The sequence below is a fragment of the Astyanax mexicanus genome, chromosome 19 (genome assembly GCF_023375975.1).
Source record: "Astyanax mexicanus isolate ESR-SI-001 chromosome 19, AstMex3_surface, whole genome shotgun sequence".
NCBI classification, from domain to species: domain Eukaryota; kingdom Metazoa; phylum Chordata; class Actinopteri; order Characiformes; family Acestrorhamphidae; genus Astyanax; species Astyanax mexicanus.
This window is the reverse complement of record NC_064426.1, coordinates 7,498,009-7,519,299: the sequence shown is the minus strand read 5'-3', so window position 1 is coordinate 7,519,299 and position 21,291 is coordinate 7,498,009. Positions and strand designations below refer to the sequence as shown.

General features: G+C 36.5%; 2 protein-coding genes across 3 annotated transcripts; both read left to right on the top strand.

Moving 5' to 3' along the window:
* Positions 1 to 1,801: 1,801 nt before the first annotated feature.
* Positions 1,802 to 10,333, top strand: LOC111193010 (uncharacterized). The gene is made up of 6 exons (XM_049468264.1): positions 1,802 to 1,905; positions 2,904 to 2,963; positions 3,682 to 4,176; positions 4,270 to 4,305; positions 7,823 to 7,879; positions 8,019 to 10,333. Exons 1-6 carry the CDS (start codon positions 1,895 to 1,897, stop codon positions 9,049 to 9,051), a joined length of 1,692 nt encoding a protein of 563 aa, XP_049324221.1. The 5' UTR covers positions 1,802 to 1,894; the 3' UTR covers positions 9,052 to 10,333.
* A 505-nt stretch (positions 10,334 to 10,838) lies between these two features.
* Positions 10,839 to 15,928, top strand: LOC111193009 (apolipoprotein L3). Of its 2 annotated transcripts, none has more exons than XM_022671618.2 (5): positions 10,839 to 10,910; positions 12,670 to 13,164; positions 13,264 to 13,299; positions 14,219 to 14,293; positions 14,402 to 15,928. In XM_022671618.2, the coding sequence occupies exons 1-5, from the start codon at positions 10,900 to 10,902 to the stop codon at positions 15,339 to 15,341; spliced, it is 1,557 nt and encodes a 518-aa protein (XP_022527339.2). In that variant the 5' UTR covers positions 10,839 to 10,899; the 3' UTR covers positions 15,342 to 15,928. The 2 variants fall into 2 exon arrangements, with proteins under 2 accessions (XP_022527339.2, XP_022527346.2); XM_022671625.2 differs by lacking the exon at positions 10,839 to 10,910 and adding an exon at positions 11,835 to 12,038.
* Positions 15,929 to 21,291: the final 5,363 nt, after the last annotated feature.

Below are 21,291 nucleotides of genomic sequence, written 5' to 3'. Positions count from 1 at the left end.
GTATTTACTGTACGGTTAGCTAAAAGGAGCACTACAAGATTTCTGCCAGATGTCATACAACAAAAAAAAAATTGTATTTAACCATGCATCACTTCTCACACTTGGGTAGCTCAGTCACTTGGTAGTTAGCACGTTCACCTGTCAGGTCTTGGGTTCAAGTCCCACTGTGTGGTTTGTTTGCATCATAAAGCAGTATGGGTGCAAAAGATTAAGCAGGTGATTCCTTGCTCTACTGTAACTGTAGATAAACACTTGTTTATAAACACAGAAATAAAAGGAATCAGAGGGGAACGTGTTACATTCATTCTGCTGTGTGATGTCTACTTGCAAACTGATTTGTGGTCAGTTTGTGGCAGGGAGGCAGAATCTAGTACAGGGGTCAGCAATAGGCATGAAACATCTGGCTTGTGAGGATGTTTGAACTATAATGAATGATAATGAAAAAAATTAAATGCTTCTCTTGCGAGTTTTTGTTTACATTCCTCCCCTGTCTCTCTGTCGCGCTCTGCATGACTTTAGTTTCAACCAGTTATCGGTTTACCGCCAGTTCTTGGGCATTTTTTCCCCTCTGTGCCCCAATTAACTAGCCGGGGCAGCGGTAGAGTATTGGACCGTGATCCTGACATCATGGGATTGATCCTCCGTGAGGAACGGTGTGTTTATTTATTTATTTTTTTAATTTCTTCTTGGGTTTACCTGCTTTGAGATCAACTGTTCTGCAATTGGGTTCAACAACCCTCTGGGCTGGAGAGCTACTAGTCTGTACTAGCACTCCATCCCTTTTGCACTACATTTTCCAAAACAGATTTGTTTTGTGGCTGCCACGTAATGGCTTGGAAAATATCTGCCCCTAAATAATTGCAGACCCCTGATCTAGTACAACACCAGAAAGCAAATTACAAAGCTCACAACATTATTCAAATCAATGAGTAACAAGTGTAAGCACACATAACCCATGTAGGTGAATATAAGATACAACCAAATAGGTTGTAGCAAAATGAATCTAAAACTAACCAGACCAAATGTATACCACAAACTTTGGTTTGGACATTGGTCGGGATTTTGATTGGACATTGATCAGAAAAAAATTAGCTGTCAATTAATCTTTGATTACTTTAAGAAATGCACTTTTCCAATTTTGCTATTTCCTATGCAGGTGGATTTGATAGCTTCAAAAATATCTCCTAAACTTAAAACTTGCTCCTGCTCAGATTACCAATGAAATAAGTAAATATGTGGTCTCTCAGTTTTGTTGTCTGTAGATAAACCAGATGCAAACACTCATTAGAGGATAAGGCAAGATCCTAACCTCACTAATGCTCTTGGTGCTGCATTCATCTTTCCTTCAACTTTGACCAAGTTTCCTGTGCCATTGTTGCTCACAGATCCCCCAAACAACAGCCATCCACCTCAGTGCTTTACAGTAGGAATAGTGTTCCTTTCATCATATACCTGGTTGACACCTCTCCAAATGTACCATGAGTGGAAAAAAGTTTTTGTGTTATCATTCATGTTCTCTAAAAAAAAAAGGCCAAGAAAGCAAAAATGATGCCGGGGTATGTAACCTTTTGAGCACAATGGTATACATCTTTTAACCCCCAAAACTACTGTTTTTTACCAATTTTGAGGGGTTCAGGCCCCCCTCCATTCCTCACAGCCAGCATTCTGTCCATATCCAATGGCATGAAAAGCAGCTCTGAGTAATAAAGGGGCAGATTCCAGGTGGAGCCAGTGATTGGTGGACTGCTGTAGCTGAGGGCTGGACTGAAACAGAAAGGAAAGTGAAACTGATACTGATACTGAGAGTTTAACAACGGGAAGGATCAACACCCTTAACTGTGGAAAAAGTTCAGAGAGGTGGACCTACTGTTTAACAGCAGTTAAACTGGACAAAATGAGACAGAAGTAGGTGCACTGATTTTTTTCCCCTTTAAGTAGAGGAGAATGGGGCATGTTGGCACAAAGGGCATAGATAGCATAGTGATAAGTTTTGGGTTAAGAGGAGGAACTCTTAAAAAGCTCTCTCACAAAATAGAACTACTTCATTTTACCAGCATTCAGTTGTTTATATAATGCTTTGAATGTTACTGTCTATTAAGATGTGGATACACATATTTGTCTGGTTTCAGTTGGTTTGAAATGATGGTCTAAGCTGGTCTTTAATGGTGAATGTGATTAAAAAGCTGTACCTGATGGTGGTAAACCAGCTGATTAACTAGCTAAACCCTTGACCAGCATTACAATGGAGGTCTCAATTGAGTTTGATGGACCAGCTGGCCTGTCAGTTTGGTCAAGTTATTGGTGGACAAGAGTGGTCAGACTAGCAATGCTGGTCAACAAAGCAAATCTGACCAAAGTTGGCTAGTTGACCAGAATTACCATCATAACCATGCAAACAGTCTAGCTGGGTCATGTAGGCCATGTTGGTAGACCAGCTATACAATCAAACTCTTATGTATCTTATAATGGTCAAGAGCCAAGCTTAACCACTCAGACCAGCTTGAACTGGCCATGATTTTTTATTTTGTTTGATTTTATAATAATAATACTTGTAATAAGTGTACGTCTATTTGGACTTTGTATTCCGATGTTGGTGTCATTTGATTGACACAGCCTGGCCACGTGTACTGTAATTACTGAATGGCATGACTTGAATGAGCGAATCACAGCTGGGATTGTGCAAATGGAGTCTCTCCAGTAGAGGGAGACCTCATGCCAATTATATCATGTTCTTTACTTCATACATACCAAACTCTATGCTTAATTAAACATAATTAATGCAAAATTTTATATGTCCACAGTTATATTTGTACAAATCTTGAGAGCCTTGGGACCATAATTGTTTATTTAATGTTTTATATACTAGCTGTAACTAATTTGTAACTCTTTGTGTTTTTTGTCAGTTTAGAGAATTTCTTCAGTCATTTTACATTCAGAGAAAAAGAAATGGACGTTCAGACCAGGTGAGTATTTCAGCATGTTGCTTCACCAGCTTGGTTACATATTCATGCTGGTTGACCAGCATGGTCATACTGGTTATTCTGGGCAAATACATATATTTTAAGATATTCTTTAATGATTTTAAGACTTATATAAGTCTCTAAGGCTTTGTTCACATTACAAGTCATTTTGCTTAAATCCAAATCCATCTTTTGCTGGAGTGGAGAGTAAACAGCTGGTCTGAAGTTCATGCTCAGGTCCAGGAGATGAAAAAAGGCCAGGCGGTTTGCTTTTGCTGTTTTTGCAGCTAGAGCTGCACAGCTGCACCAAGAGAAGCATGTAGCGCATGCGTAAAAGCAAAACAAGACTCTTGAATTCAGATTTGACCGTTCACATTCATGTCGCATGTCCATGGATCAGATACGTGTCCAATTTGAGACCACATACAGTATAAAAGGGACTCAAATCTGATTTGAAAAAAAAAAAACTGATTTGGTGCGTTCACACAGCCATAAAAAACAAATCTGAGTCACATTGAGCAAAAATTCTGATTTGAGTCACTTTAGCCTGGTAATGTGAATGCAGCCTTAGTCACTGAACACCTACGTACATCCAGACTATTAGCATTATTCTTTATTATTTATTTGGTAAACTTGGTAAGGCATGAAGTAAAGATTAAGTCAGTCAAAACATTTTAAAACAGTCAAAACATTTTACGATATATGACTATTTTTGGCACAGAGAACAACTACAGGAACGACTGCATGAGTACATCTCTGGAACCTTTGAAGACATCAAAACAGTGATAAACTTCTGTGACATAGAAGAAGAATGGATCCTCTGGAGGAAGACAGAGATAAAGATGATGAGAGACATCAAAAGGCATGCAGAGAAATTCTTAGGCCATTTAAAAAAGCAGAAGCTGGAGGAGGAGCTGAGGGAGGTTCTGAACAACACTCTGGAGGGACTGAAGATTCTCCAGCCCTTCCTGGATGCAGTAGAAAGGCTAGCAGTCACCTCACTGCATGTGTTTAAGGAGGAAAGTGTTCAGTTGGAGGGGGTGAGCTCTTCAGCTGTACGATCAGTGATCTTCACTGCCAGATTCGTGTCTCCACTCCTCATCCACTTCAAGAGAGATTCAAGAGCTTTCTTCATGCCCAACCTCGACAATGTGGAGGTCCTGATCTTCCAGCTGGAGAAATACATCCTTCTTACCCAACAGATCTGCGAGAGAATGTAACCTAATCAGTTATAATACATGTAGTTATTATATTATACTGTTCAATATTATTATTTTAAATATATACCTATACTTTCTCTTTTTCACAGATCCAAAAATACATTGAGAATTAGAGGCATACAGAAGTAAGTATAATTTTTAATGGCATTTTTAAGTATTTAACCCTTGTGTGGTGTTCGGGTCTGTGGGACCTGTTTTCGTTTTTCATCAAATGATACTAAAATATATATTTTTTCTAACTCAAAGGCTCATTTTTTGTGAAAAACATATATCAAAACACATTTTCGATAAACACACACTGTACACCCCCTCCCCCCCCTACACATTTAAATTACATACAGTATGTTTGGCCAAGGGCTAATAAACATTGCTTCATTTGTAAATTTGAAACTGAACAAATTTTCTACTCATATCTTGAGTTTAATTCATTTTCTTTTACATTTTATTAAAAAAACTAATAAAAAAAGAGTAGCACTTTTTGAAAGAAATGTAACATAAGAAAGGTAAAGGGCAAATATTAACCATGTAAGCTGTTTACATTGCTTGCAATTTAGGTGAAGCGAGCATGTGTAAAGCATTTTAATGTAGAATTGCTTAATTTTGCTGAATTAAATACAAGTAACAAAGTAAATGAGTAACAAAAATATGAACACACTGTAAAAAGTGTAGCCCTGCTCAAATTAAAAAAATTGATGTCCATTTGTTGCATCTAAACTATTTGACTTCACTCAATCTAAATAAAGTCAATTGTTACAACCTTATTATTTTATTTTGACATAAACCCTATTACTTCATTCGACCCAATATTAATTATTCACCTTGATCCAAGTTAAATTCTTTACATTTCAGTTTCGGAACCAAACTAATACATTTAAATTGAACCGAACTTAAAAAAAAAACATGGCAGCATATTCAGAAGTTCCAGAAGTTACTGTGGCATGGAAGAGGACGGATTACCAGCGAGATTCGTTTCAGTGCTCTCTTGCTCTTTTTATTTTGCTCTGAGGAGAACACTAAGAGCTGGATTTACGTGGGATTCCACTTTTGAAAGTAAAACTAACTACAGCTCCAACGCAGCTAACCCCACTCCCACACACAGAAAACACACAAAGGGTGAGGCACAAAACAACCACATAACTGATAACTACATGAATAATACTAGAACAGTGATAATAAAACATGACATGAAACTCTGGGATAAACAGTAACATAAACACGCAGAAAAACACCCACTTCCCCCAACAGGGTGAGCTCCCATAATTCCTTGCGCCCCCCCTCCAGTCCCGACGCCACAATACCATAAGCATGCGTTGCTATCTCGCGAGCACGTTCAGGCACTTTCTCCCTCTCTCATTCTCTCTCTCGCGAGCGCGTTCAGGCACTTTCTCCCTCTCTCCCTCAGTGCTCTGAAGCACTTCTCTACAACTTCTCCCGTGCTCCACAGTGCGCATGCGCAATTCATGTTTGATTCAAATTAAAAATATTACATCCTTATCTCTTTTCTTCGAGTATGATTTCAGTGGAACCAAAACATTTGGTTTATTTCCTTCAGAATTGTAATTAATTTAGTCTGAATCAAAATTGACACATCAAAATTCAAAAAGGTTGAGTTTCACAATAAAGTCAATAATTGTACTATGTGTTCAATCATATTTATTAGCTTGAATGAACAGCTCCATGCTTCACTTTTTACAGTGCACCACACAAGGGTTAAGTATTTGGAGTGGTTGTTTGTTGCACGTTGGTGACATTTGTGAACCCTGGTGCTCATAGACAGATGCTCTGACAGTTTCCTTTAGAATGTGCTGGTACAATTCTGAATTAATTATTCACACAATCCACAATGATGGCAAGCTCTCTGACCCAGATGTAGCAGAACAAGGCCAAACCTTAACCATGACACTACCACCACCGTGTCTCACAGGTTTTCAAGCTGGAATGCAGTGTTTTAATTTCTTCAAACCTAATTTTTCTTAAAACAAAAAGATTTATCATACTTAATCTATAGCAAGCAGCAGATAGCTGTTATATTTTTGGAGATCAGCAGCTTCCTTTTTAGCAACCCTATCAAGCACACTATAGTTAATCAGGGATCTCCTAATCACTCTAAAAAACAGATGTACAATATGAGCACTTTTTTGTACTCAAAGGTACACTCTTCATAATTGTACCCTCAAAGGTACAATATTGATCTTCACAGGGTCAGATTTGTTCCCTCTGAAGTACAAAGTAATTTCTAACAGCAATAAGTACAGATCTGTACCATTTAACCAGCCAAAGGGTACATTCAGTATTCTGTATCACTGTACTAATAAACCATGTATATTTTAATTGCACATTTTTTATTTAAAAGCCAGACAAATTTTGGATCATCAAGTTTTTGAGCCATATTTAGTTATAGACGATAATGTTTATAATCTTTATCATCTTTACTGGCACAAAAACCATGGGTACAAAAAAGGACTTTCACTGAAAGGTACTTTTTTGTACCTTAATATAAGGTACAGCCCCAGCGACAAGCTTTGTACTCTTTTAAGTACAAATCTGTACTTACTTTTCTTAGTGTGATGTTGACCTTATGAACATTAACTTTAACCAATGTGTGAAAGGGTTTTAGATGTTTAGACATGTTCTTGGGTGCTACATGTAAAATTCTTTATTCTTCTATATTGATACCACTTTAAAATAAGACTACCTTTATAAAGGGTTTATAAATGTTTTATAATTCGTTTATTAATAATTACTAATAATACTAAAAATCATTAATAATCAGTTATAACACATACATAGAAAGGGCAACAATATAGATGGCTGTGGGTTCACTATTTGGCAAACAACAGGTCATTGTTGCCCTTTCTACGTATTCATTCTGTGTTATGAATGATTATTAATTAATTTTAAGGCATTTACAACCAAATTAGTAACCTTTAATAAAATAATTGTAAATCTTATATTTATAAACCCTTTATAAAGGTAGTCTTATTTTAAAGTGGAACCTCTATATTCTGTATCTTTTCAAATATAGTAAGAAAGTTGTCAGTATGTCATTTATTATTCTACTATGCCACAATAAATACAGTTTTTTTTTTGCTCTAGAGAATATTTAAACTCCCCCCAAAAAATGAGTTTTTCACTTTTTCTATGTAAACATTATGACACACCTAACCCTGTGTCTGTTTTGTGTTTTTTCCTCTTTTGGTTCTATGTGCTTCTGCCCTCTGTTGTCCTGTCCTGTGCTCCCAGCCATGTGCTTTTTTAAGCACATGGCCTTGTTTTGTTATTGTAACCCCGCCCCCTCGTTTACTGGTCCCAGGTGTTCCTCTTCTCTTCCCTTCCTTCTCGTGTATTTAAGCCACTTTGTTTCAGTGATTTGTGTAGAGACTTTTTGTCTGGTCTTAGTTATTAATTTAGTTTTCCAGTTTAGTCTTTTGTGTATTTTGCATTCCTGCTGTTTATTGTCTATTACTGTCTCATCCTTCAGCTTGTGACACATTACAATTTCATAAAACTTTCATATAATTTTAAACTTTTTTTTTCCTCTAAATGTCTTAGACGAATGAAGGAGTTCTCTCTGAATGTAACTGTGTTTTCCTTTTTCATGCTTTCTGATTTCTTGCTTTTCTTACATTTCTTACAAAACAGGAACCATTCATGGAAGTTCAGTTTCACTATGAGTGGATGGATCTATGATACGCATGATTGACGACTTGAGCAAAATTAGGTGAGAGCATTTCATCTTAGTATAAGCTTTAACCATTTTAACATTAAGTATTTGTAAAATATTGATTTAGATTAATTATTAGCTTTTATTATAATCAACTAAACAATTTTCTTTCAGAATGGACAAGCCATTCCGACTGTCCTTCTTATTTAAAGAAAATGCTGAACACTTCATTGAGACATTCAGTGAATGTCGTCCTCGGATGTTCCAGTTCCTCTCTGATCTAGAAGAGACTGCAGTCAAGCTGGACAGGATGAAGATGGGGTCCAGCATCTCCACTGTGGCGGGAAGTTCAGTGGGCGTTGTTGGAGGTGTTGTGTCCATTGTGGGCTTGGCTCTAGCTCCTGTCACTGCAGGAGCATCACTGGCCCTCACACTCACTGGGCTTGGGTTGGGGGTCACCAGTGGAGTCAACAGCATGGTCACAGGCATCACTGAATCTTTAGTCAACAAACATCACAGAGGAAATGCCAACAGCATCTTCCAGAAATTCATGAAGGATGTGCAGAAGATTCTAGACTGTCTAGACAACGTAAGCAGTCAGTGTCCTGTATTGAACCTGGATGAGCCCGACGTGGCCCATGAAGCTGGGAAAGTGATAGCCAGCTCTGGAGCGGTAGGAAAAAGCATTGACGCCATTGTGGATGGAGCTTTAGCTGTGAAGGCTCTCAGGAGTGAGGAAGTGGTTAGGAAGGCAGTCAGATTGGGGCTTCAAGAGGCTAACGCAGGTCGCAACATCCCTAAACTTGCTTCAGACCTGCCGGACATCGGGCAGCTGGCTAAGGGCACTCCGCTGGCTCTTTCAAAAGCAGCCAGAGCTGGATTTATTGGTCTGAACGCTCTCTTCATCGGTCTGGATGTATTTTTCATCTGTAAAGAAAGTGTGAGTCTGGCCAAAGGGGAGAAAAGTGAACAATCTCAGATTCTCAGATCCAGATCGTCTCTGTGGCGCACAGAGATAGACGCATGGGATGAGATCTATGATTGTCTCTCTAAAGGGAAGGATGCTTTCACAGAGAACCTGGACACTCTAGACCAACCTCTTAATGCTACTGGAATCCGCTTAGCAATAAGAAAGTGTATGATGTGCTTTAAAAGAATCAGGAATGGGTTCAAATATATGATGAAGCAATTAGAGTTAATAGAATAACTGCTTATCTGACTGAAGCCTATTAAAATAAGCAAAGATAACAAATGTAGAAAATTGAACACTAATTGTAATCAATGAACAAACTGAATTGCACATCCAATATATGTGGAGATGTGAAAAAAATGTCAAAGTACACTTATCATTTTATCAGTGTAAAAATTACAGTAGTGTGCAAATGTTTGGCTATCCCAGCACTGTAAAAAAAACCGTACTTACCGAATGTTTTAAAATATATTTTTATATATTTAAGTTGACAAAGACTTTTCTAACGGTTTTGTTTTTGCTTGATACAGTATAAGAACAGTCTGCCATCTCTCTAAAGTCTGATAAATGTTCTTAAATGTCTTTTGCCGTAAAACTGGAGTTTTCATTTGCATTTCTAGCAGTTCTACAAGCAGTTCTCTTCTAAAGTGTTCCACATCTAGAGATTATCCTGATTTACAGCATCTAAAGGAGAAACTATGTATTTTCATCCAGTAGATGTCACTTTAGACCACAGACTCTTTTTGTACTGACAGCTGATTAGAAGAGCCCAAGGATAAAGATTGTTAAGATATGGTTTGGGGATCATGAGACCACTTCAGTTTCTAAATCAGTTTCTCTGATTTTGCTATTTATAGGTTTATGTTTGAGTAAAATGAACATTGTTGTTTTATTCTATAAACTACAGACAACATTTCTCCCAAATTCCAAATAAAAATATTCTCATTTAGAGCAATTATTTGCAGAAAATGAGAAATGGCTGAAATAACAAAACAAAGACGCAAAGCTTTTAGACCTCAAATAATGCAAAGAAAACAAGTTCATATTCATAAAGTTTTAAGAGTTCAGAAATCAATGTTTGGTGGAATAACCCTGTTTTTTAATCACAGTTTTCATGCATCTTGGCATCATGTTCTCCTCCACCAGTCTTACACACTGCTTTTGGATGACTTTATGCCTTTACTCCTGGTGCAAAAATTCAAGCAGTTCAGTTTGGGTTGATGGCTTGTGATCATCCATCTTCATCTTGATTATATTCCAGAGGTTTTTAATTTGGTAAAGTCAAAGAAAATCATCATTTTTAACTGGTTTCTTTTTTTTTTTTTTCCAAGAGATTTTTTTTTTCATGGGCTCTAAAACTGGGGCTCCAGGTTAGGGGATTCCCTAAGGCGGTGCTGGCATATTCTCTAACCCCTTAAGTAATGCAATTTAAGGAGGTTTTTTTTCTGCAAAATGTGTGAATAAATTGTATACTAAAAAGAATGTATTACATGCCATCTGTGTGTTGAGACAGTGAGACAGTGAGACTTGTTTACAAAATAAATCTTTGAGATTATGTAAATATTTGAATGTGTGTTTTAACTAAAATTATATATAATAATATTGTATACATTAAGTCATTGTTATTAGGTAATATTGCATGCAGAAATTAAGTAAAGGTTATGTAAAAGTTATGTAACATCTTGAAACCGAGCTGAAGTTACTTACATTTATCTAACATTAAATTTGCTTAAAAAAAGCAAATGAAGAAAGTTGAGAAACTTTTTTAAAGTAAATTTTACGCTTAATTTTTTTCAGTGTAGAAGAGATTGCTGGCCACTATACAATTATAGAAAACATCAGTAGGAGCTTCCAGCAGATGAGCGTAATTTTATTTTTTTTATAATTTTTAAATTGCTTTAAAAAAATGTTTGGTCCAATCAAAGCTCTTTGTGATGACTCCTGTTGTTAAAAACTCTATATAAGTATATAACTTTACTTGACAGGAAGTTTTAGAAAAGAAAGTGAAAGTAAAGTGGTTGATGTTCTTCATTTGATAAAATCTAGAGGAGTGTAAGCATTCTAACTGCAGTTACTGTGGACAAAATGGAACAGAGGTAAGTAAACAGATCTATTTATTTAAAAAATGTCACAGGGGTTGATCAGTTTAGCATCACCTTTTATATCAGTACAAGGAAATGATACAATGATTGCATTCAGATCAACATTTGCTTTATTCTGAATTCACCAGCTTTAACATCACTGTCTTTAACACTAGAACTGATAAAACTACTGACTTTAGTTTCACTTTCAAATCATTGACCATGATTTGAAAACACACCAAAACCTCAACCTATCCTTTATATTTGACTAACTTTGCATGTTTTATATGGCTATATGTGTAGTTGCACTCGCCTGAACTTGGGCACACTTAAAGTTTCCACTGATTAGCTACAACTGAATGTATTTCCTACATAGCAGCCATCTGTATATTGGAGAAATATTATGTGATGCTTCTCAGATGCATGCAGATATAATACAGTTTATAGGAAACTAAAGAGAAAGTTCAAGAGTTAACAGAGGAAAAAATGAGAACCCTAACATGAGAAATAGAGGCAGAGGCAGAAACCAGAAGGGCAAAAGTCGAAGCAAGCAATGAACACAGCTGTTAAAACAAGAGTTTGGCAATAGTTTGCAACATGTTTGACAACCTGAAGGGTATTTATGCAATTAGTGTTGACTGAAACCAGGTGAAGATGATCAGCATTAAGGTGAGCAGGAACAAGAAAACAGTCCTTAATTGGTAGAGGTGGATTGCAAGGGTAACAGGCAAGTCTATTGAAATATTACACATTTTATGTGTTCACTAGGGATGCAACGGTTCTCGGTATTTTATCGAAAAGATAAAGAACCGCGATATTTCAGTGCGCGCACTCACAGAGCGAACGAACGCTCTCAGTAATGCACAGACCCACAGTAAAGCAGCACTCTAGGATATCAGACTCGCCCACATGGCCGGGGGAGGGGCTGCTGAGCACGTGCGTGAGGACACGTGTTTTCCTCCTTTCCCCGCCCTGCTCCTCCGTATCCACCCCAAAACCCCCATCCCACCCGGGACACACACAAAGTTTAGACTAGAGGCAGAGAACTTAAGAGTACGAGCGAGAGGAGAGAGGAGAAATACAGCAATTATAAACAGCAGCGCCGCGGTCTGCTGTGTTAAATTTGCCTGTTTCTGATTAATAGTAAGAATAAGTGTTCCTTTGTTTATAATAAATGTTGTGATTTTAATTCATCTGTTCCTTTTTTCTGTTTAATATTTGCTCTGCAAGTGTGAGTAGGACCACCTTGTTGATTTGAACCATAAAGGGTTTTAAAACGTACTGCATGTTGGAGCTAGATAATATTGATATATATCGAAACCGAACCGAAACCGTGGCCCAATAACCGCGATACGAACCGAACCGTTGCCACACTGTAACGTTGCATCTCTAGTGTTCACTGTAATATAACTGAACTTGTGTATCTTGTTCACACTGGAAAGGCACTGGCAGTCAAAAAATGTATTAGTAGTTGACTAGTTTATAAGGTAAAATTGCACATGAACTTACCCTACCTCCAGTGACTCCAACACCTCATGATGTCACCATCCACCAACACCAATTAAGGACTGTTCTCTTGTTCCTGCTCACATTCACCTGTTTTCAGTCACCACAAATTGTATAAATACCCTTCAGTTTGTAAAATACGTATATATATAGTGAAGTAAAGCATAAGCTTTCAGAACTGATTTACACAGTATTATTCAGTAAAAATACACCAGGTGTTCAGTTTAGATTAAGAAATATATTGAGATATTTACTGTTTTTGACACAGAGAGAAACTACAGGAACAGTTGCAGAAGTACATCTCTGAAACCTTTGATGACATCAAACCAGTGATAAACTTTTGCAACAGAGAGCAGATATGGATCCACCGGAGAAAGATGGAGTTAAAGAAGCTGAGCGATATCAAAGAGCGTGCAGAAAAAATTGTAAACCGTTTTAGAAAGCAGAAGCTAGAGGAGGAGCTGGGGGAGGTTCTAAACCACACTCAAGAGGGACTCATGAATCTTCAGCCCTTCCTGGATGCCGTGGAAAATTTAGCAGTCACCTCACTGCATGTGTTCAAAGAGGAAAATGTCCAGTTGGAGGGGGTGAGCTCTGCAGCTGTACAATCAGTGATCTCCTCTGCCAGATTCGTCTCTCCACTCCTCATCCACTTCAAGAGAGATTCAAGAGCTTTCTTCATGCCTAACCTCGACAATATGGATTTCCTCATTTTTGAGCTGGAGAAATGCACGTGCCTCATGGAACAGATCTTCAGAGCAATGTAATCAGTTAATTTATAATACATTAAGTTATTTTGTTGTAATTGCTGTTCTGAGTATTGTAATTATTCTAATGAATAAATTATACATTTCCTTCGCAGATCCAAGAACATATTAGAAGTTAAAGTCATACAAGAGTAAGTGCCATCAATATACATGAAGCCCAAAAATTCTAAGGCCATGTTTAAACTTGGCATTAACATGCGTCTTGCACAATCACAAGATCACAAGATAAGACAAGACACATGTGTCTCCAGTGACCACTTGTGATCTGATTTATTTTACATAATCTTACCTAATCATTTTCTTACTTTTTATGAAATTTAATATTTAAAACATTAAAACTATACAGGAACGCAGACTATGTTTTACACTGTAGATTCTTCTAAGTTGCACATTAATGTTTGACGGCAGATCTGAACACTCTTGGTATTTTAATCTCAGTGTCTTCATGAGATAGAGTCACCTGGAATAGTTTTCTCAGCATCTTGAAGGAGTTGCTGGACAATAGTTGCTGTTTTTCCTTCACACTGTGAAGCTCCAACTCATCCCAATCACCTCAAATCACCATCTCAGTACATCAGGTTTAGATCTTTTATATATATATATATATATATATATATATATATATATATATATATATATATATATATATATACTTAGACATAAGATTTTAATCTTTATATAATTTAAATAATAAATACGTAGGGGGGGAGAACAAAAAACAATTATATAGGTGCTCGAACACACAACACAAAGAGCTTAGCACATAGCACACAGTCCTGTATCAATACTTAGTGTAATTTTGACTAAGGAGTATATTCCAAGCTTTGAGTACAGAGAGAAGTATTTTACCATTATTCTGGGGACATTTTATTAAGTCTGTCTTTAGTCCAATACACTCAATAAAAGAGTTTAAATTGAATCATTCCATACTTGGCACAGAAGGGGGATGAATGAATTTTGTACAATAGGAGGAGAATGCAAAATAGATTTATTTGGATTTCCAGTAAAAGTAAGTTTTTTTTGTTTGTTTTCTTACACATGGACAAAAAGCAACATTTCATGGAAGTTCAGTTTCACTCTGAGTGGATCTATGATAAGCATGATTGACCACTTGAGCAAAATTAGGTGAGATCATTTCATTATTTTATAAACGCTAACTGTCTTTTAAATATTAGTATGTGTGAAGTGTTTTGAATTGTTTTTACACTGTTTAATTGAATCCCTTTCTTTCAGGAGGGACAAGTCTTTTCAGCTGTCCTTCTTATTTAAAGAAAATGCTCAGCGTTTCATTGAGACCTATAGTGAATGTCGTCCTCGGATGTTGGAGTTCCTGTCAGGTATAGAGGAGTCTGCAGGTGAGCTGGACAAGATGAAGATGGGGTCCAGCATCTCCACTGTGGCGGGCAGTTCAGTGGGCGCTGCTGGAGGTGTCTTATCCATTGTTGGTTTTGGTCTGGCTCCTGTCACTGCAGGAGCATCTCTGGCCCTCTCCATGACCGGGGTTGGGTTGGGGGTCACCAGTGGAGTCAACAGCTTAGTCACAGGCATCACTGAAATGAAAGTCAACCAACATCACGAGAGAAATGCCAACAGAATCTTTGAGACATTCATGGAGGATGTTCAGAAGATTCTGGGCTGCATAGAGCAAGCAGCCAGCTGTAAAGGTCCAGTACTAGAAAATGATAAGATAGCTACGGCATTTCAAACCGGGAAACTCATAAACAACGTTAGAAATGTAGGCAGATGTATTGACACCCTTGTGGATGGAGCCTCAGCTGTGAAGACTCTTAGGAGTGAGGAAGTGATTAGTACAGCAGTCAATTTAGGGCTTCATGAGGCTAGCGCAGGTAACAGCATCCCTAAACTGGCTGCAGATCTGCCGGACATCGGGCAGCTGGCAAAGGGAACTCCTCTGGCTCTTTCAAAAGCAGCCAGAGCTGGATTTATTGGTCTGAACGCTCTCTTCATCGGTCTGGATGCATTTTTCATCTGTAAAGAAAGTGTGAGTCTGGCCAAAGGGGAGAAAAGTGAACAATCTCAGATTCTCAGATCCAGATCGTCTCTGTGGTGCACAGAGATGATCGGGTGGGATAAGATCCTTGAATGTCTGTGGAAAGGAAAAGATTCATTCACAGAGAACCTAAACATTCTAGATCATCCACTTAATGTTTGAATACGATCAGAACATGCCTATACATTTTAAACCCCGAAAGAATATTGAGTAAAAATGAATGAACTTTATTTCTTCCCATCCAAAGAAATGTTTATTTGTTGTTAATGTAATTTACTTACTTTAATGTTGGGTAGGAAGTGCTTTTAAAATGTGTTTTAAACAATGATTTGCAAATTTTTTATTGTTAAAATGAATAAACTTTATTTTTTTTCCCGCAAATATTCACTCACTTTGAATTTGATGTGACACAAACCCTGGAGATATCAGCCAATAGCATTCGCTGAGGAAGGTGACCCTGACCCCGCCCCTAAACTGTCAAAACCACCCCTTCCTACACTGAAGCGCAAAAACTTTCACTTGAGCAAAAAGCCAGAAAGGGAGAAAACTGAAGCTTGAGAGCGATATTTTGTTCAGCATGCACACAATTAAATTTTTTGCTCACAACTTTCATATTTGAGCTTGTAAAAGTATAAGTAAATTAAAACACGCAAGTTAATTTTTTTTACCTGGTATTTTTACACCTCCGACATTAATGTGACACCATACAACATGTTCCAAAGAAGTAGGGACAGGGGCAACGAAAGACTGGGAAAAACACCTGTTTCGAATATTCCACAGGTGAACATCTGGAGATATTGCTGCAAGTAAGCTTATAATGATATAAAATATATAATTATAATAATCTAAGTAAGCTTAAATATTTAATGTTTAGCCATTTGAACATTTACTATCTTTTTTAAAGTGTATTCAATTGAATACAGGTTTTAAAGGATTATAATCATATTCTGTTTTTATTTATGTTTTACACAACATTCCAACTTCAATGGAACTAAGGGATGTATCAACCAAAAATATTACACAAGCAGTTATGTCTCCAGCAGATGATAAATGATTTTATGCCACAAAAGGGGAATATAAGTGCTTCCCCACTTCCCTATAAAAAAACTCTCCTTGAACCTAGCTGACAGAATGCATCTATGGAAAGAGCAAGATAAGCAAGATGGACATTTTCGCCAAAATGTTGCCATCTAGATGATCCATCAGCCAGCCACCATCACCATTGTTTGTAGTGGTATTATGAACAAGAAACCTAGACTGAGACACATGCCATCATTAACAACAAATCCAGGTTCTTTTAATCATTCAATGATAAACGTTACTTGTCCGGTTCAGTTATGGAGGCCTTGTAGTAAGCACTTAAAGGAGAACTCTGGTGTAAAATGGACATTTGCTGTAGAAAAACAAGATAAAAAGTTCTTACCTTTGTTGAATAGCCCCCCTCCACTCTCCTGCAGCTTTCTGAGATCCAGTCATTTTGTGCTTTTTGCCCGGCACTCTGTACAACGGCCGTATCAGGGCATATTTTGCCCCAATAAATCGATTTTACACCATTATCCAGGGTCTAACGTATCAGCTTGCGCTAGGAGGCAAGCTATGCAGTGTCTGTTTATATATGTCTGTCATTATCAGTGGGCTGGCACCTGGAGCTGAAAGCTAGCATTATGGGACGTAAACATTGGTTTTTAATAAGCTTCTTGTGCACTTTTTAAGTTATAAATGCCACGATTTAAATGTCAGGGCTCTCCAGATTATAGCAAGGAGGTGTGGAGCTAATTTTTAGCCTGGAAAAATTAATTTATTGGGGCTAAATATGCCCTTAAGCGTCCGTTGTACAGAGTGCTGGGCAAAAATCCCAAAATTACTGTATCTCAGAAAGCTGTAATAGAGCCGCGGTGGGCTTTTCAAGAAAGGTTAGTACTTTTAGTCATTTTTTTACTACACCCAAAGTCAATTTTACACCAGAGTTCTCTGCCTTTGCTGTGGAACAACACACTGCCCCAACTGCTTATCTGTGGACAAATGTGCTACAGGATGTCATATGGAAATTTTATGCCTCTAGGCCCAACCACTGTAAACCACCAACAGGGTATTATTGTACAGTTTTCACCAAAGTTGTAATCACACACATATCTTTATGTACATTATGTAATATGTAGAAAATAATTAGTACATTTTTAATAACTCCTCACCAATGTAGTTATTTTACATGCTTAATTTTTTTTGTGGATAAATTTCAATGTTAATGTTGACTTTTTAACACATTCTAATTTCATGGAAATTATTTTTCCTTCATCTTTAAAATGCCAAATGGAAAAGCACAATAGCTGTGCCAAAGTGTGCACCGGCGGAAGTGTTGCAAAATAAACTGTGACAGACTAACCACACAGACACCCCCGCTGCACATCCTGTACTGAATCATTTGATCATATCTCTACATCTGAGCTAAACAAAGAGAAAACATGTCTAACTCTGACAAGCACAGAGGCAGGCAGAGTGAGAGAGAAAATAATTTTTTAATCATATTTTAAATTCATTTTTACAAAACTTTTATTCAGTCTTTCAGACATTCTCATTCTCACTCACTCTCTCTCTCACTTCCTTTCTTTTTGAGTTTAACAAATAGCTCCAACATGCTGTTCAACATTTTTAGATATAGGCCAATCTTAGCAAGATTTTTTGGTAACACTTTATATACAGCCCGCTTTTTAGAGGGTAAGTACTGTGTACTTACAGAGTAAGAACAGTAAAAAATCAGATGAGGTGTGTTTATTTCCCATTAATATATAACCTTGTGGTTTCTGTTTATTAATGAATACATGTTCTTTGAAATCTCAGCATTCCTTATTGTGTTATTATAGATATATAAATATTATTGTACTTTAGTCTTCACATTACAAACTATTCGTTTTCTTCCTGCTCTACCCTTGACAGTTTTAAAAGCATAAATCAAATTCTCATCTTCTTTTTCTATTAATATTTCCCTGGAGAGTGACTGAAATTAAACCTTCATAACTATCATGAACAATGGGCAAAATTACATTACATTACATTACATTTGGCAGACGCTTTTGTCCAAAGCGACTTACAATAGACAAGTACAAAAGTAATAGAAATTAAGATAAACCGTTTTTAGATAGGGCTTAAAGGAGGTCGAAGGGAAATAATGGGATAGAGGAGTGAAGGAGGGGAAGAAGGAAATGAGGTTAGAAGTAGTTAGTGTGTTAGAGGTGTTAAGAGAGTAAGTGCTCTTTGAAGAGCTCTGTCTTCAGGAGTCTCTTAAAGATAGCGAGAGATTCTCCTGATCTGGTAGTAGAAGGTAGTTAGTTAGAGGTGTTAGGAGAGTAAGAGCTCTTTGAAGAGCTCTGTCTTCAGGAGTTTATTAAAGATAGTGAGAGATTCTCCTGATCTGGTAGTGGAAGGTAGTTAGTTAGAGGTGTTAGGAGAGTAAGTGCTCTTTGAAGAGCTCTGTCTTCAGGAGTTTATTAAAGATAGTGAGAGATTCTCCTGATCTGGTAGTAGAAGGTAGTTAGTTAGAGGTGTTAGGAGAGTATGTGCTCTTTGAAGAGCTCTGTCTTCAGGAGTTTATTAAAGATAGCGAGAGATTCTCCTGATCTGGTAGTAGAAGGTAGTTAGTTAGAGGTGTTAAGAGAGTAACTGTTCTTTGAAGAGCTCTGTCTATTATTATTTTATATGAAAATTGTACCACTAGTTTAGGAAAACTGCAGGTTCCCCTGTGCTTTACTTTTTACCTACGTTTAAGTACAAGTAGGATACCATAAGTATTTTGTATTTACTGATTCATAGAGAACAATTACACTGTTTAGTGTGGGACAAAGTACAAGGTAAGTTTCAGAAAGTTACCTAGTTTTTACACTATTGTTTCTGCTTGTACTTTATTTATATGTACAGTTTAAGTAAACGTAGGGCCAAGTAAGTATTTTGAATGTTCTGGTTCATCTAGAGAAGTTACAAAATAAGTAAAGAACTTACCATCTAAAACGTGGGCTGTATTATAAAGCATTACAGTTTTTTTTCTTATTTTATATATTCCATATATAAGCCAAAAACGTTCACCAATTATTTTATATTTAACTAAGCAAATAGAGCTTCCCATTGAATAATTACTGCATGAAGTTCAGATCCTAACCCCATTAAGAAACTTTCATATCATGTTACAATTATGTGCTACTTTGTGTTGGTCTGTCCATTAATCTCAATAAAGTTTGTGGTTGTAAGGTGACAACATGTGAAAACGACTTCTACTCATTTCAATGTTTAAATAAAATTGTTAAGCTCTATAAAATAAACCATGCAACCATGCAGACTCACTCCCACTAGACATTTTTTTGTCCTGACAGTGTTCACTCTTACAAACAAGAACCTCTTCTACATACAGAAGCATAGAAAAGTTTGACTGTAGTGTCCTCTTGTGGGGAAATGAGAGTATCTTCATGCTTTAAACACTTGCAAATTTAAGATATGTCAGGGGTACTCATGTTTAGATTAAAAATCCTTAGCAGGATTTTTTCCAGTGGGAGTCAACAGTGTTCATGCTTTCAGAGCGTTTTTCATTATGTACTGGCTAGAGTAAAGCGTGCAGATAATAAATGGATTGTTTATCAGTTCTGTTAATTCAAATCCTTGGCTAAATCATGGCCTTTATTAAGTCCAAAAATAGAAGTTGAGAATTGGTTTTGGTCCAAATTTAGCCCAGGATAAACATCGGCTTTGGATTACGATTAACCGCAATAAAAGCTATGTGAATGTTGGACTTACGTAAATGTTGGGTACAAACCTAAATTAGTCTTTCTGTATATTGTTTTACATTATCAATTTAAATATATTTAACACTGTAACGCTAAGAAAGTTTAACCTTGTTTAATATGGGTTTAAATCAGGTCAGTTACTCTTGGCTTACAGACAGAAGTCATATAAACATATTAGCCTTAGTTTAGACCAAGATTTTAGAGTTTTTAAGAGTTATTTACTAAGTTTTGGAAATAATGATATGTTAATAATGAATCTGAGGCTTGCTGTCACATAAATATTGGTAATCTAAATTATGACCCACCCTATCTTAACATATGAAAATAAAATATCTGTCCTTAAAGCTTAGTTTGGCTACTCAGAAAAAAAGTATACTGCCTGACCACCTGGATTTAAGTAAGTAAATGATGTGGGGTTGGTTGATGCTGCAGTTGGTCAGTCAGGTCTAGGTTCAGCAACAGTATGTGCTGAAAGAATGAGTTCAGCTGCAAGATAGCGATCTTTATCAAGACAGTAAAGTACTGTCAGAAAATTATAACAAATTTTATATATGAATATTTCTGAATAATTTATTTAAAAAATATTGTATACATAAAATGAACTACCTAAATTAGCAGTGAAAGTAATATTTGAAAAGTTCATTTGACTTCACTTATTTAAACAGCTTTACAAATACATTAAAAATATTAAATACACCATTAGTCTTTTACATATGTTATTTTATCTCACCACAAAGTGTATTCTATTATTATGGTCAAAAATAGACATTCCAAAAAAGATGTGGTTGAAGCAGATTGATGATGGTTACCTATGGAAAAACTAACTTATGAGTTACCAGAACTGTAAACTAAAAGATTTACCAGAATTTGGTCCCCTCTACTATTGTATCTGGAAAAGGCTAACTGAGTTTCCTTCTAGATGTCTACCTCTATATCTTATTATGTTACGTCCCTTCTGTGTTCAGACTTGGCATTGGAAGAAATTATGTTTTTTTTTTAAATATTTTTTTGCATTAAGAGACAAAAACTGTATCTCATCGTCTGTATTATACTATTACCATGGACATGGTATACTTTTGTATATTTGCATTGTTTATATTGTTGTGAATAAAGGAAAACCCAATAAAAAGATAATTCAAAAAATATTAAAATGCACATATATTTTTTTATAGAACATGCTTTGCATATTACATGAATACCAATAGTAGTAAAATAGTAGTAAAATAATAAAAAGTAGTAAAATTCAAATTGAACCAGATTTTATAAAAGAGGTAAAATCTCAGATTCCTATGAGGAAACCTGAAAGTTTCATCTGTTTCATTGGAAAGTGCTTCTCCTCTCCA

Bases quoted from the DNA above. Each gene is read 5' to 3' on its own strand.
- LOC111193010 (XM_049468264.1), top strand. The intron at 4,177-4,269 runs GTAACCTAATCA...TCTTTTTCACAG, and splicing joins CAACAGATCTGCGAGAGAAT to ATCCAAAAATACATTGAGAA. The intron at 7,880-8,018 runs TTGACGACTTGA...ATTTTCTTTCAG, and splicing joins TGGATCTATGATACGCATGA to AATGGACAAGCCATTCCGAC.
- LOC111193009 (XM_022671618.2), top strand. The intron at 13,165-13,263 runs GTAATCAGTTAA...TTTCCTTCGCAG, and splicing joins GAACAGATCTTCAGAGCAAT to ATCCAAGAACATATTAGAAG. The intron at 13,300-14,218 runs GTAAGTGCCATC...ATGGACAAAAAG, and splicing joins GAAGTTAAAGTCATACAAGA to CAACATTTCATGGAAGTTCA.